The 11,694-nt window shown below is 42.6% G+C and overlaps 2 protein-coding genes across 2 annotated transcripts; both read left to right on the plus strand.

The window, feature by feature from the left end:
- The first annotated feature begins 3,174 nt into the window (after positions 1 to 3,174).
- Positions 3,175 to 3,981, plus strand: LOC148012668 (pentatricopeptide repeat-containing protein At1g06140, mitochondrial-like). The gene has a single exon (XM_087669188.1). It carries the CDS (start codon positions 3,175 to 3,177, stop codon positions 3,979 to 3,981), a length of 807 nt encoding a protein of 268 aa, XP_087525314.1.
- Positions 3,982 to 4,831: 850 nt separating this feature from the next.
- LOC148012669 (pentatricopeptide repeat-containing protein At3g28660-like) lies at positions 4,832 to 11,284 on the plus strand. Its single transcript, XM_087669189.1, has 2 exons — positions 4,832 to 4,955; positions 10,458 to 11,284. Exons 1-2 carry the CDS (start codon positions 4,832 to 4,834, stop codon positions 11,282 to 11,284), a joined length of 951 nt encoding a protein of 316 aa, XP_087525315.1.
- The last annotated feature ends 410 nt before the right edge of the window (positions 11,285 to 11,694 follow it).

An 11,694-nucleotide genomic window follows, 5' to 3' on the forward strand; every position in this document is an offset into this window, starting at 1 on the left:
GATTTGTGTATATATATTGAGAGAGGGAGAGGAAATGAGAGAGAAAGAGAGGGAGAGGGAGAGGGAGGAAATGGGAGAGGGAGGGGGAGGGGGAGGGAGGGAGAGAGAGAGAAAGAGAGGGAGAGGGAGGGAGAGGGAGAAAATGGAAGAGGGAGGGGGATGAAATGAGAGAATGAGAGGGAGGGAGAGTGTATTCTCTCTCTTATTTATTTATTTTTTGTATAATTTATATATAATGAGTGAGGGAGAGGGAGAGGGAGAGGGAGAAAGAGAGGGAAATTAAAGAGAGGGAGGGGGAGGAAATGAGAGAGGAAGAGGGAGGAAGAGAGAGAGGAAATGAGAGAGGGAGAGGGAGAGAAAATGAGAGAGGGAGAGAGAAAGAGAAATAGAAAGAGAGGGAGAGGGAGGGGGAGGAAATGAGAGAGGAAGAGTGAGGGAGAGTGCATTCTCTCTCTCTTTTAGTTTTGCTAATATGATTTGTGTATATATATTGAGAGAGGGAGAGGAAATAAGAGAGAAAGAGAGGGAGAGGGAGAGGGAGGAAATGGGAGAGGGAGAGGAAGGGAAGGAGAGGGAGGAAATGGAAGAGGGAGGGGGATGAAATGAGAGAACGAGAGGAAGGGAGAGTGTATTCTCTCTTTTTTTAATTTATTTTTTGTATAATTTGTATATAATGAGAGAGGGAGAAGAAATGAGGGAGAGGGAAAGGGAGAGGGAGAGGGAAATTAAAGAGATAGAGAGGGAGGTAATGGGAGAGGGAGGGGGAGGAAATGAGATAGGGAGATGGAGGAGGAGAGAGAGGAAATGAGAGAGGGAGAGGAAGAGGGAATGAGAGAGGGAGACGGAGAGGGGGGGAGAGTAAAACGTAATAGGGAAATGAGAGAGGGAGAGGGAGGGAGAAGAAATGAGAGTAGGAGAGGAAGAGAGAAAAAGAAAATGAGAGAGGGAGAGGAGAGAGAAAAAAAGAGAGAATGAAAGGAGAGAGAAAAATAGATAAGATGTTAAACATAATAGGCAAAGAGAGAAAGAGAGGGTGTGGGTGAGGGTGAGGGCGAGGGAGGGAGAGGAAATGAGAGAGGGAGAGGAAGCGAGAAAAGAAAATGAGAGAGGGAGAGGAGAGAGAAAAAGAAATGAGAGAGAGAGAGGAGAGAGAAAAAGAGAGAAAGATCATTAAACCTAATGGAAAAATAGAGAAAGAGAGAGTTAGGGTGAGGTAGGGAGAGGAAATGAGAGAGGGAGAGAAAGAAAGAAAGGAAAATGAGAGAGGGAGAGAAAGAAAGAAAGGAAAATGAGAGAGGGAGAGGAGAGAAAAAAAATGAGAGAGGGAGAGGAGAGAGAAAAGGAGAATTTTTTTTATTAAAACTAATAGAGAAAGAGAAAAAGAGAGGGTCAGGGTGAGGGAGGGACAGGAAATGAGAGAGGGAGAGAAAGAGAGAAAGGTAAATGAGAGGGGGAGAGGAGAGAGAAAAAAGAGAAAAAATTATTAAACCTAATAGGGAAAGAGAGAAAGAGAGGGTTAGGGTGAGGGAGGGAGAGGAAATGAGAGAGGGGGAGAAAGAGAGAAAGGGAAATGAGAGAGGGAGAGGAGAGAGAAAAAGAGAAAAAAATCATTAAATCTAATAGAGCAAGAGAGAAAGAGAGGGTCAGGGTGAGGGAGGGATAGAAAATGAGAGAGGGAGAAAAAGAGAGAAAGGGAAATGAGAGAGGGAGAGGAGAGAGAAAAAGAAATGAGAGAGAGAGAGAGAGGAGAGAAAAAGAGAAAAATCATTAAACCTAATAGGGAAAGAGAGAATGAGAGGGTTAGGTTGAGGGAGGGAGAGGAAATGAGAGAGGGGGAGAAATAGAGAAAGAGAGAAAGGGAAATGAGAGAGGAAGAGGAGAGAGAAAAAATGAGATAGGGAGAGGAGAGAGAAAAAGAGAAAAAATCATTAAACCTAATAGAGAAAGAGAGGGTGAGGGTGAGAGAGGGAGAGGAAATGAGAGAGGGAGAAAGAGAGAAAGGGAAATGAGAGTGAAAAGGAAATGAGATAGAGAGGAGAGAGAAAAAAAATATGAGAGAGAGAGGAGAGAGAAAAAGAGATAAAAATCAATAAACCTAATAGGGAAAGAGAGGGTACCCTAGCACCTGCTACATAGTATCATAGTATTGGGTACTTGGCACTATGATACTAGAGTACTAGGTGCTAGATACTAAGATGCTATGATATTATATGCTAGGTATTGAGTACTAGGTACTAAATACTAGTGTTCTATGATACTATATGCTAGGTCATAGAAAAAGAGAGAGATGGAAGGAGAGGATAACAATCTAAGAAAAGAAAAGAATGATAACAAAAACAAATTGTTTGTTGTAACGTAGACAAAATGGAAAATGAAGAAGGTCTTGTTGTTCAAGATTGGGAGGCATATCTTAATCAATGTGTCCCATGTCCTTGCTCTCAATGCAAGCTGGCAATCAGACAAAAACACTGATTGTCTATAGAACATGTACGACGATTTGGCGAGTTTCAATCTAAGATCATTGATCAGGCGATTGCGTATTTTCAGCAAACAGTAATTTGAAGTTAATATCAATCATGCATTGTACTCACAAGCTAATTGTATACCATATATAATAAGATTGGGTCTCGCTGGAAAATTTTCTATCCAGGGAGGTGATGTCTCCATCCCAAGGAGAAGTGCACCCTTTGCAGCCAATTAGAAGAGTACGTGGGCGTGTGATGGATGGAGTGCAGGAGTCAATCCACCACTTGCAAGGCCAATCTATACCGTTGTCGTATTGCTGCGCATTCGAGATGTGAAAACCACCCGAAAGTTGTGTGTGCGATTTAATACTTTATGCACACTTAGTTGTTGTGATTACATTTATTCTCTGCGTATGAGTATAGTAGCGAGTATGAAGGGTTGCTTTCAGTCTATGTTGAACAGGATCAAGGAGACAAGACATTACAATTATTCAAACAAATGCATGAGGAGGATATCTCTTTGGATAGTATCACACTTGTCTGCACCTTAAAAGCTTGTGGCATGGCTGGAGCTATAAACAAGGGCCAAGAAATACATGCTGAGATTGATAGGATAGGGCTATTGAAGACAAATGTGGATGTGGGCATTGCATTAGTTGATATGTATGCTAAATGTGGCTGGCTGGCAGAGGCACAAGCAGTGTTTGATATGCTTCCTTATCGAGATCTAGGCACATGGAATGTCCTAATTGCAGGATATATACAACATGAATGTGCTGAAGCAGCAATAAACAGCTTTGAGCAGATGCAACTTGACAGTGTTTTCCCAAACGCACTCACCTTTACATGCATCATGAAAGCTTGTGGAATTTCAGGATTTGTAGATAGGGGCCAAGGATTACATTCTGATGTTGTTAGGGAAGGATTTCTGAAAAAGGATATTTATGTAGGTTCTGCGTTGATTGATATGTATATGAAATTAGGCTTGCCGACAAAAGCACAAGATGTGTTTGATGCACTTCCAGAGCAAGATGTAACCTGCCGGAGTGCCCTAATCACAGGATATGCACAACTTGGAAAGGCTGAAGATGTATTTTATATATTCGACAAAATGAGGGCACAAGGCATAAAACCAAACTTGATAACATTCAGTAGTGTGCTTAAAGCATGCAGTCACACAGGTCAACTGAGTAAGGCACAAATCTACTTTGAAAGCATGAGCAAAGACTATGGCCTCATTCCAACGGTGGAGCACCTCACTTGCATGGTTGATCTCCTTGTTCGTGCAGGCCTATTAGGCGAGGCAGTAGCAGTTATAAAGAAGATGCCATATTCAGCTAACCTTGTGTTGTGGCTTACTGTTTTGGGTGCTTGTCAGAAGTGGGGCAATGTGGAACTCGGAAGGCAGGCCTTCGAACATGCATTGCAATTGAATAGGAAGGATCCAGTGGCTTATGTCTGTATGTCTAATATATACTCGGATGCTGATAGGGAAGAGGATGCAGACTATATTTAGGTGAGAAGGTTGAAAAATTATGGAAGGAGCCAGGTGACCATTTGTTCAAACATAAATGTGCATACCTTGTGTGCAAGAGTTTGTATGGAACAAAGCAGTAGGTTCTTGGAATTGACTCACAACTGCTGTCTACACGACCTAAATGGTGTGCCATGTCATTTGTGCTTGTATGTGAGATTTTTTCTCAGGCATGCTAGCCTCTTTTGTGTTGTCTATGGGGGATACCTCAGGCAACTTCAGTAGCTTACACTGTGGATAGGGGCTTTTTCTGGAAAAGGGAAAAGGAGCCGTGCTTTGAGGGGAAAAAGAGAAGCTTTTGTGTATTTTGAAAAGTGCTTTGGGGGGAAGTAAGGATGACGATACTCTGCGCGGAATAGAGGGGGAGCAACACCAGATGATCATCAGAATAGCTCAAGAGGGCTTTAATAGCCTGGACGTGTGCGACGAAAGGGGAGGTCTCTGCTCCTGCAAAAGTGTGCCCGAATAGGTATTGAAGAAGTGGAAAAAAAGCGGGAGGAAGAGGGGACCCTTGTAAGGAAGAGGCAGACTCAGGTTATAGTCCAGTTCCAATTTTTGCAAGCTATCATGGCACAGCAGATCAAAGCATTATAGAATTACCCCAATCTGGACTATATACAAAAACTTCCTTAATAAACAGTGGTGTTTCCATGACTTCACATTGGCATTCTAACAGCCTAAGATCTTAGTCTGGTGTTGTGGGCGAACATAGTAGAATTGCAGGGCGCAGAAAGAGAAAAACGTCAAGACTGTGGGAACAGTGGACGAGCACCTTGGAATACTGTGTATGGTAGTGGTGACCAGATAGGATCCGTTCCAAACAGAATTATACATGAAGCTGAAAGGGCTTATCGTGGATCCTGATCTGGGTATACCCTTGGATCTGCTTGATATTAGTGTCTATAACCCTCCAAAGATGAAGATGCCTATGGATCCTGAGGATGAAGATTTACTTCGTGATGATGAAAAACTGCCATCTAAAAAATCTGAGAGCATACGGAATAAAAAACAGGCTTGACAGAAAACCAAAGCATGGAGGTGCTTTCCGCTGGACGAGCCCACCTCATTCAGACCGGAGGACTGCATGGTGATAACTGATAAGGCGACTGCAGATGGTGTTATCGGGCTGTTACAGAGCTGGCAGAAGAGCTTGAAGGCGTGGACAGTACTATTGGAACGGAAGAGCTTGGAGGCATGGACACTGCTGTGGTTAAGAAGAGCATGAGAAGAAGCAAGTACAAGATCAACCTTCCACAAGAGCTCTATACAATATATCTCATGAAAGTCGGTGATACTTAAAAGGATAAAGCACCTCCGCCTCTTTTCGTCCAACAAAGAACTCTCCGTTGTTGGAGTTGACATCACACCCGATCTGCACTCATCGCTCTAGTCTATCGAGTCTATATTCCAACATCGACAGACAATAATTGCCAAAATGGTTTGCATGATGGTGTGTCTACCTCCATCAACTTGTTTGCTAGATTCAACTTGACGATCTAAAACAATCATAGAAGAGGAAAGCACATGCTCTGCTTCCATGATCCTTCCAAACCTGCAATGTATGTCATCCAGGAGACTGTCAACATAGTTGTCTGAGCTGAACCACAGCTCCAAACATTTGAAGCTTTGAGAACAGGGGAAAGTGCTCTGCAATCAGTGAATAAGGTGGAATATGGTGGCAGAAACCAGGCTCTGTATGATAGTGCAAAAAGCAAAGAGAAGATCATACGAGTTTATAAAGGGATGATGCACTTTCTTCTGCAAAGGAAGTCTGATGACAATGTGACCATCATATTGAATGATATCTCATTGTGGTTGGATGACAGAATAAGGTTCCAGTCCGTTCATGACTGAAGATTTCTATTCTTATGTACTAAATTATTGTTACCCGAGGGGAGACTTACCGAGTATTGATGTTTCGTATTAAGGAGTGATTTTGCTGGTTTTTCTCCTATGCCAAGAACAGATTTGTGACTTCAAATTCCTTATAGTATTGGACATTATTATGATCTGTACTAAAACTGTTTTCTAAACCTCTTGTATATACCTCTGAGGATCTTCTGTACTCGTCTTTTATTGCTGCTGTAACTATTCTGAAGAAATATAAATATGATTCTTTGTTGAGGCCGCCACTATTGACGATCTATCCTTCTATCATGAAATTATTCAAAGTCCTCAGTGGTCGTGACTTGGCTTTCGAAAACCCTTCGACATCTTTGGTGAACCCGACGTGAAAGCGTCGCAGAAATTTCAGGATGGGAGATACTTCAGCCTCTATTTCAGCTTCTTCTTCAACTCCAGCTGCATCTACTTCAGCTCCATCAATGACTGTTGCGTCAAGTACTTCAACGGAGGATCTAAAACAGATTTTGCAGAATATGTCCATGTATATGCAACTCCAAAATCAGCAAACACAAATGTATATGCAGCAGCAACAACAATTGCATCAACAGCAGTTGTCTCAGCAAAGGCAACTCTATTCGGAGCAGGAGAATGCAAACAATGCGACTAAGGCTATTGAAGCAGTTGAGAGTGAGAAGAAGCTATTTGACGGGCGTAATGTTTCGGCATATTTGAAGACATATGAGATCAAGATGGGGTTTTTTGGAGTTCCTGCTGGACTTATGAGTAAGTACTTCCTTCGTCTTGTCACACCTGCTTTGAGGACAAAGGTGACTGATCTTTTTATTCAAAACACACATTGGCAAGATTTTAAGAAGGCTCTAAAAGAAGAATACTTCCTTGAGGACTTTGGTATGGCTACTCGGCGGTCATTCCGAGAGTGGGTCTACATGCCAAACAAAGGTCTTGCTGCTTCGGAGTTGATTCGAGAATTCGAAGAGAGGTATAGTCAGCTTGATGCCATTGAACAAAGAGCATTGGATATTGAAAAAGTTGAGCTTTTCTTGCAAGCTGCAGATCTTGCTCTTCAAGAAGAATTGGGTGAGCTTCTTGAAGATCGTACGAAGCCTATGGGTCTTAAAACTGATTGGCAGGATGCTTAGGATGCAGTCTCGACATTGACCAAGAGGAGGATATGGAAGACTCGCCTACAGAATGGTTCCATGACACCTACACCATCATCTGCTCCTATGCCTACTTCTATCCCTATTATTTCTTCTCCTCCTCAGCCAGTTTCTTTGCCTATGCCAGTGCCTACTATTTCCACTCCACCTATTCCTCCTGTTCCACGACCGATGCCTACACCTTCTGCTCCAAAACCATCCGCTCCATCGGTGCCTACCTCTATTGATGATATAATCAAAGGCATCACAGATTTGACACTTGAGTCAGTCAAAGCGGAGTTGGTGGGTAAGTTGAAGGAGCAGTTTGCTTCGACTATGCCTGCTACTTCTTCTAGTGCTCCTACTGCACCTAGGAGTGCTCCTAGTGCACCTAGGAGAGATCGGAGATGTATTTGGTGTGATAGTACGGAGCATCAGCATTGCAGGGATTGTGACTCTTTCCAGGATGCAAGGAGGCAGAATTTGGTATATTGGGGGCAAGATGGTAAGATTTGGTTGACTGAGACAGGAGCTCCACTTGCTACCAACTTTGGTAAAGGTGGAATGAAGAAGTTAGTGGAGGACATGGCTACGCGTACTTCTTATGTGACAGCTAGAGGTGATGCTTCTGCATATGGAGTACAGATTGAGAAGGGTTCAGAGACTCAGTCCGCACTATGGATTTATGCTATGGAGACTGCAAACAAGGGGAAAATTCAGCAAACTGTTTTGACTAGTGCAGGCTCTAGCATCAGATCAGAGACAGGTTGGGACTCGCCTGTTGACAGGTATTCTATTTATGCTTATTTGGCTAAATCTCATGGTGCAGATGTATTTGTTGAGGAGAAGCGTAAGAGGGATTAAGAAAATCCAAGTGCAGCTAAGAAGACTAGAGGGGGTGAGTTTGTTACTCCACCTACTGCAGGACCATCTTCAAGACCAGGGCCAGATCGACAGATGGAGAATGCTCAAAAGAGGGAAAAGAGGCAAGAGCCTAGAGAGAGAAAGCAGCCAGGATTCAGATTGATGTCCGACATTGAGACATCTACAGACATGAAGAAAATCTTTAATGATAAGATACTTGGCAGTGAGGTGACTTTCACTATTTCTGAGATTTTGGGCATCTCAAAAAGAGAGTTTCAAGATCAGTTTCAGGAGGTCCTGAAGAGGAAAAGACATGCATTGGCTACCACTGATACACAGGGAGTTTTGATTGGAGAGTTGGATGAGGATGATGATGAGGTTATGGTTGATAATGCTTCTGTTTTGCCGCAGGTAGAGAAGAGGGTTCAGCCTATGCATTATGCTGAAATTGATGAGCCTGTTTTGATACCGCGTAGTCACTTTTCGCGGAGCCATTGGGCTAGGGCAACTACAGAGACGATGGTAAAGGTTGGTGAAAAACAGGTGCCTTATGTTGCATTGGTTGATCATGGTTCAGAGATTAATCTCATAGTTCGTGGAGTTTATGAGAGTAACAGATGGCCTATGGATGTAGAGAATGGGTGGCGTATGAGAGCCGCCAATAACACTGCAGGTGATTTATATGCTGCTTGCCCTAGTGTCAGGGTTTCTATTGGTGATGTAGAGGAGGATTTTCATTTCTTTGTGCAGGATTCATGCTCGTATCCCATAATTCTTGGACAGCCATTCATTACAGAGATGCATATGGAAACAAAGGTCATGGATGATGGATCTGCTTATGCACAGATTCACAGTAAAGATGGTATGAGAGCAGTTCAGTTTATGACTGTATGTGTGAACCATGTTAGAAACAGGGATACTCTCAGAGATGCACCCTTGCCCACTGTGAGGGATTCGGGTTTTCATTAGGTACCGCCGTTTCGCGAGACGACGGTGGTACAGAGTAGAGGAGATTGGAGTTCTCGCCTCCTGGCAGCGATGTTTTCTCCTCCGGTTATGTTGGGATTTTAGCAAACAGTTCAATGAGCTATCAGAAGACTTCTAGGTTGTCTAGAGCTGCCAGGCAGTATATATGCAGGAAGGAGAAAATTTTGAAAAATGCAGGAATTTTGGAGGATGATGAGCACATAGATGGTATGTATGATAGTGTGATTTGTGCAGATATGATGACAGAGATGGGAGATATGCTGAAAACTGATATGCTGAATTGTCATGGTAATGTATTAGTGCAATCCCTAGACATGTTTCATGAAATTGCAGATTTTATGTTACAGATTGAGTCAGAGGCTGAGGTAACTCAGCAAAGAGTGTTGAGTGCTGAAGAAATTCAGCAAACAGAGTTTCCAGTTGGTTATGATCAGCTTTCAGAGAGACAGAGGGCTGAAAATTTTCAGCCAACAGAGTTCACTGCTGAAATATTTCAGCATTCAGAGTTTGGGGCTGTTTCTATGCAGTCCATAGAGCAGAGGGCTGAGAATATTCAGCCATTGGTGTGCAGAATTGCTGATTTACAGCAAGATTTATGTAATGCAGAAGGGCATAATGAAGCCAGGGTTGACACGAAATACAAGACTGTGGATAAGAAGGTGGATTTTATAGGCAAGATTATGGAGTATTGTTCTACCATTTCAGAGATACAGAGATTCATTGGAGCTTGTGTGTTTTATATGATTTGGATACCTCATTTTGCACACATAGCAGATTGTTTATATCAGCTGTTTCAAAAGGGGCAGAAACTATTTTGGGATGAGAGCTACACTAGAACCATGCGGAAAATGAGGAACTTATTGCAGATTTTTTTTGAAAGATGGTGAAAAGATGGTTTGGGCCGTACATACTCAGATATGTCTTTGATAATGCAACATATGTGCTGACTGAATTGGATGGAACAGTGCTTAGAGTGCCTATTGCTGGAAAAAGAATCAAGTTTTTCAAGAAAAGAGATGATGAGGATTATGCATTGGAGGAATTTTCAAGAGAAGGGCAACGACAAGAAACTCCAATGGAAGAGACAGATGATATGGCTAATAATCTTGTTGATCTACCGGAAATGCATAACGAAGAGATTGATTTGTTTGTGGATCTTGATGATAATGATCATGGGTAGTTGGCCCATCCGGAGGATGCGCAGGATTAGAGGGGGTGGATGTCGTATTGCTGCGCATTCGAGATGTGAAAACCACCCGAAAGTTGTGTGTGCGATTTAATACTTTATGCACACTTAGTTGTTGTGATTACATTTATTCTCTGCGTATGAGTATAGTAGCGAGTATGAAGGGTTCCTTTCAGTCTATGTTGAACAGGATCAAGGAGACAAGACATTACAATTATTCAAACAAATGCATGAGGAGGATATCTCTTTGGATAGTATCACACTTGTCTGCACCTTAAAAGCTTGTGGCATGGCTGGAGCTATAAACAAGGGCCAAGAAATACATGCTGAGGTTGATAGGATAGAGCTATTGAAGACAAATGTGGATGTGGGCATTGCATTAGTTGATATGTATGCTAAATGTGGCTGGCTGGCAGAGGCACAAGCAGTGTTTGATATGCTTCCTTATCGAGATCTAGGCACATGGAATGTCCTAATTGCAGGATATATACAACATGAATGTGCTGAAACAGCAATAAACAACTTTGAGCAGATGCAACTTAACAGTGTTTCCCCAAACGCACTCACCTTTACATGCATCATGAAAGCTTGTGGAATTTCAGGATCTGTAGACAGGGGCCAAGGATTACATTCTGATGTTGTTAGGGAAGGATTTCTGAAAAAGGATATTTATGTAGGTTCTGCGTTGATTGATATGTATATGAAATTAGGCTTGCCGACAAAAGCACAAGATGTGTTTGATGCACTTCCAGAGCAAGATGTAACCTGCTGGAGTGCCCTAATCACAGGATATGCACAACTTGGAAAGGCTGAAGATGTATTTTATATATTCGACAAAATGAGGGCACAAGGCATAAAACCAAACTTGATAACATTCAGTAGTGTGCTTAAAGCATGCAGTCACACAGGTCAACTGGGTAAGGCACAAATCTACTTTGAAAGCATGAGCAAAGACTATGGCCTCATTCCAACGGTGGAGCACCTCACTTGCATAGTTGATCTCCTTGTTCGTGCAGGCCTATTAGGCGAGGCAGTAGCAGTTATAAAGAAGATGCCATATTCAGCTAACCTTGTGTTGTGGCTTACTGTTTTGGGTGCTTGTCAAAAGTGGGGCAATGTGGAACTCGGAAGGCAGGCCTTCGAACATGCATTGCAATTGAATAAGAAGGATCCAGTGGCTTATGTCTGTATGTCTAATATATACTCGGATGCTGATAGGGAAGAGGATGCAGACTATATTTAGGTGAGAAGGTTGAAAATTTATGGAAGGAGCCAGGTGACCATTTGTTCAAACATAAATGTGCATACCTTGTGTGCAAGAGTTTGTATGGAACAAAGCAGCAGGTTCTTGGAATTGACTCACAACTGCTGTCTACACCACCTAAATGGTGTGCCATGTCATTTGTGCTTGTATGTGAGATTTTTTCTCAGGCATGCTAGCCTCTTTTGTGTTGTCTGTGGGGGATACCTCAGGCAACTTCAGCAGCTTACACTGTGGATAGGGGCTTTTTCTGGAAAAGGGAAAAGGAGCCGTGCTTTGAGGGGAAAAAGAGAAGCTTTTGTGTATTTTGAAAAGTGCTTTGGGGGGAAGTAAGGATGACGATACTCTGCGCGGGATAGAGGGGGAGAAACACCAGATGATCATCAAAATAG

Source organism: Lygodium microphyllum, chromosome 27 (assembly GCF_053477565.2).
Source record: "Lygodium microphyllum isolate KBCC chromosome 27, Lygodium_microphyllum_v1.1.10, whole genome shotgun sequence".
NCBI lineage: Eukaryota > Viridiplantae > Streptophyta > Polypodiopsida > Schizaeales > Lygodiaceae > Lygodium > Lygodium microphyllum.

Excerpts from the sequence above, each read along its gene's own strand:
- LOC148012669 (XM_087669189.1), top strand. The coding sequence starts at position 4,832 with ATGAAGCTGAAAGGGCTTATCGTGGATCCTGATCTGGGTATACCCTTG. Across the intron at positions 4,956-10,457 it reads TGAGGATGAAGATTTACTTC|AGGCACAAGCAGTGTTTGAT; the intron begins GTGATGATGAAA and ends GCTGGCTGGCAG.
- LOC148012668 (XM_087669188.1), top strand. The coding sequence starts at position 3,175 with ATGCTTCCTTATCGAGATCTAGGCACATGGAATGTCCTAATTGCAGGA.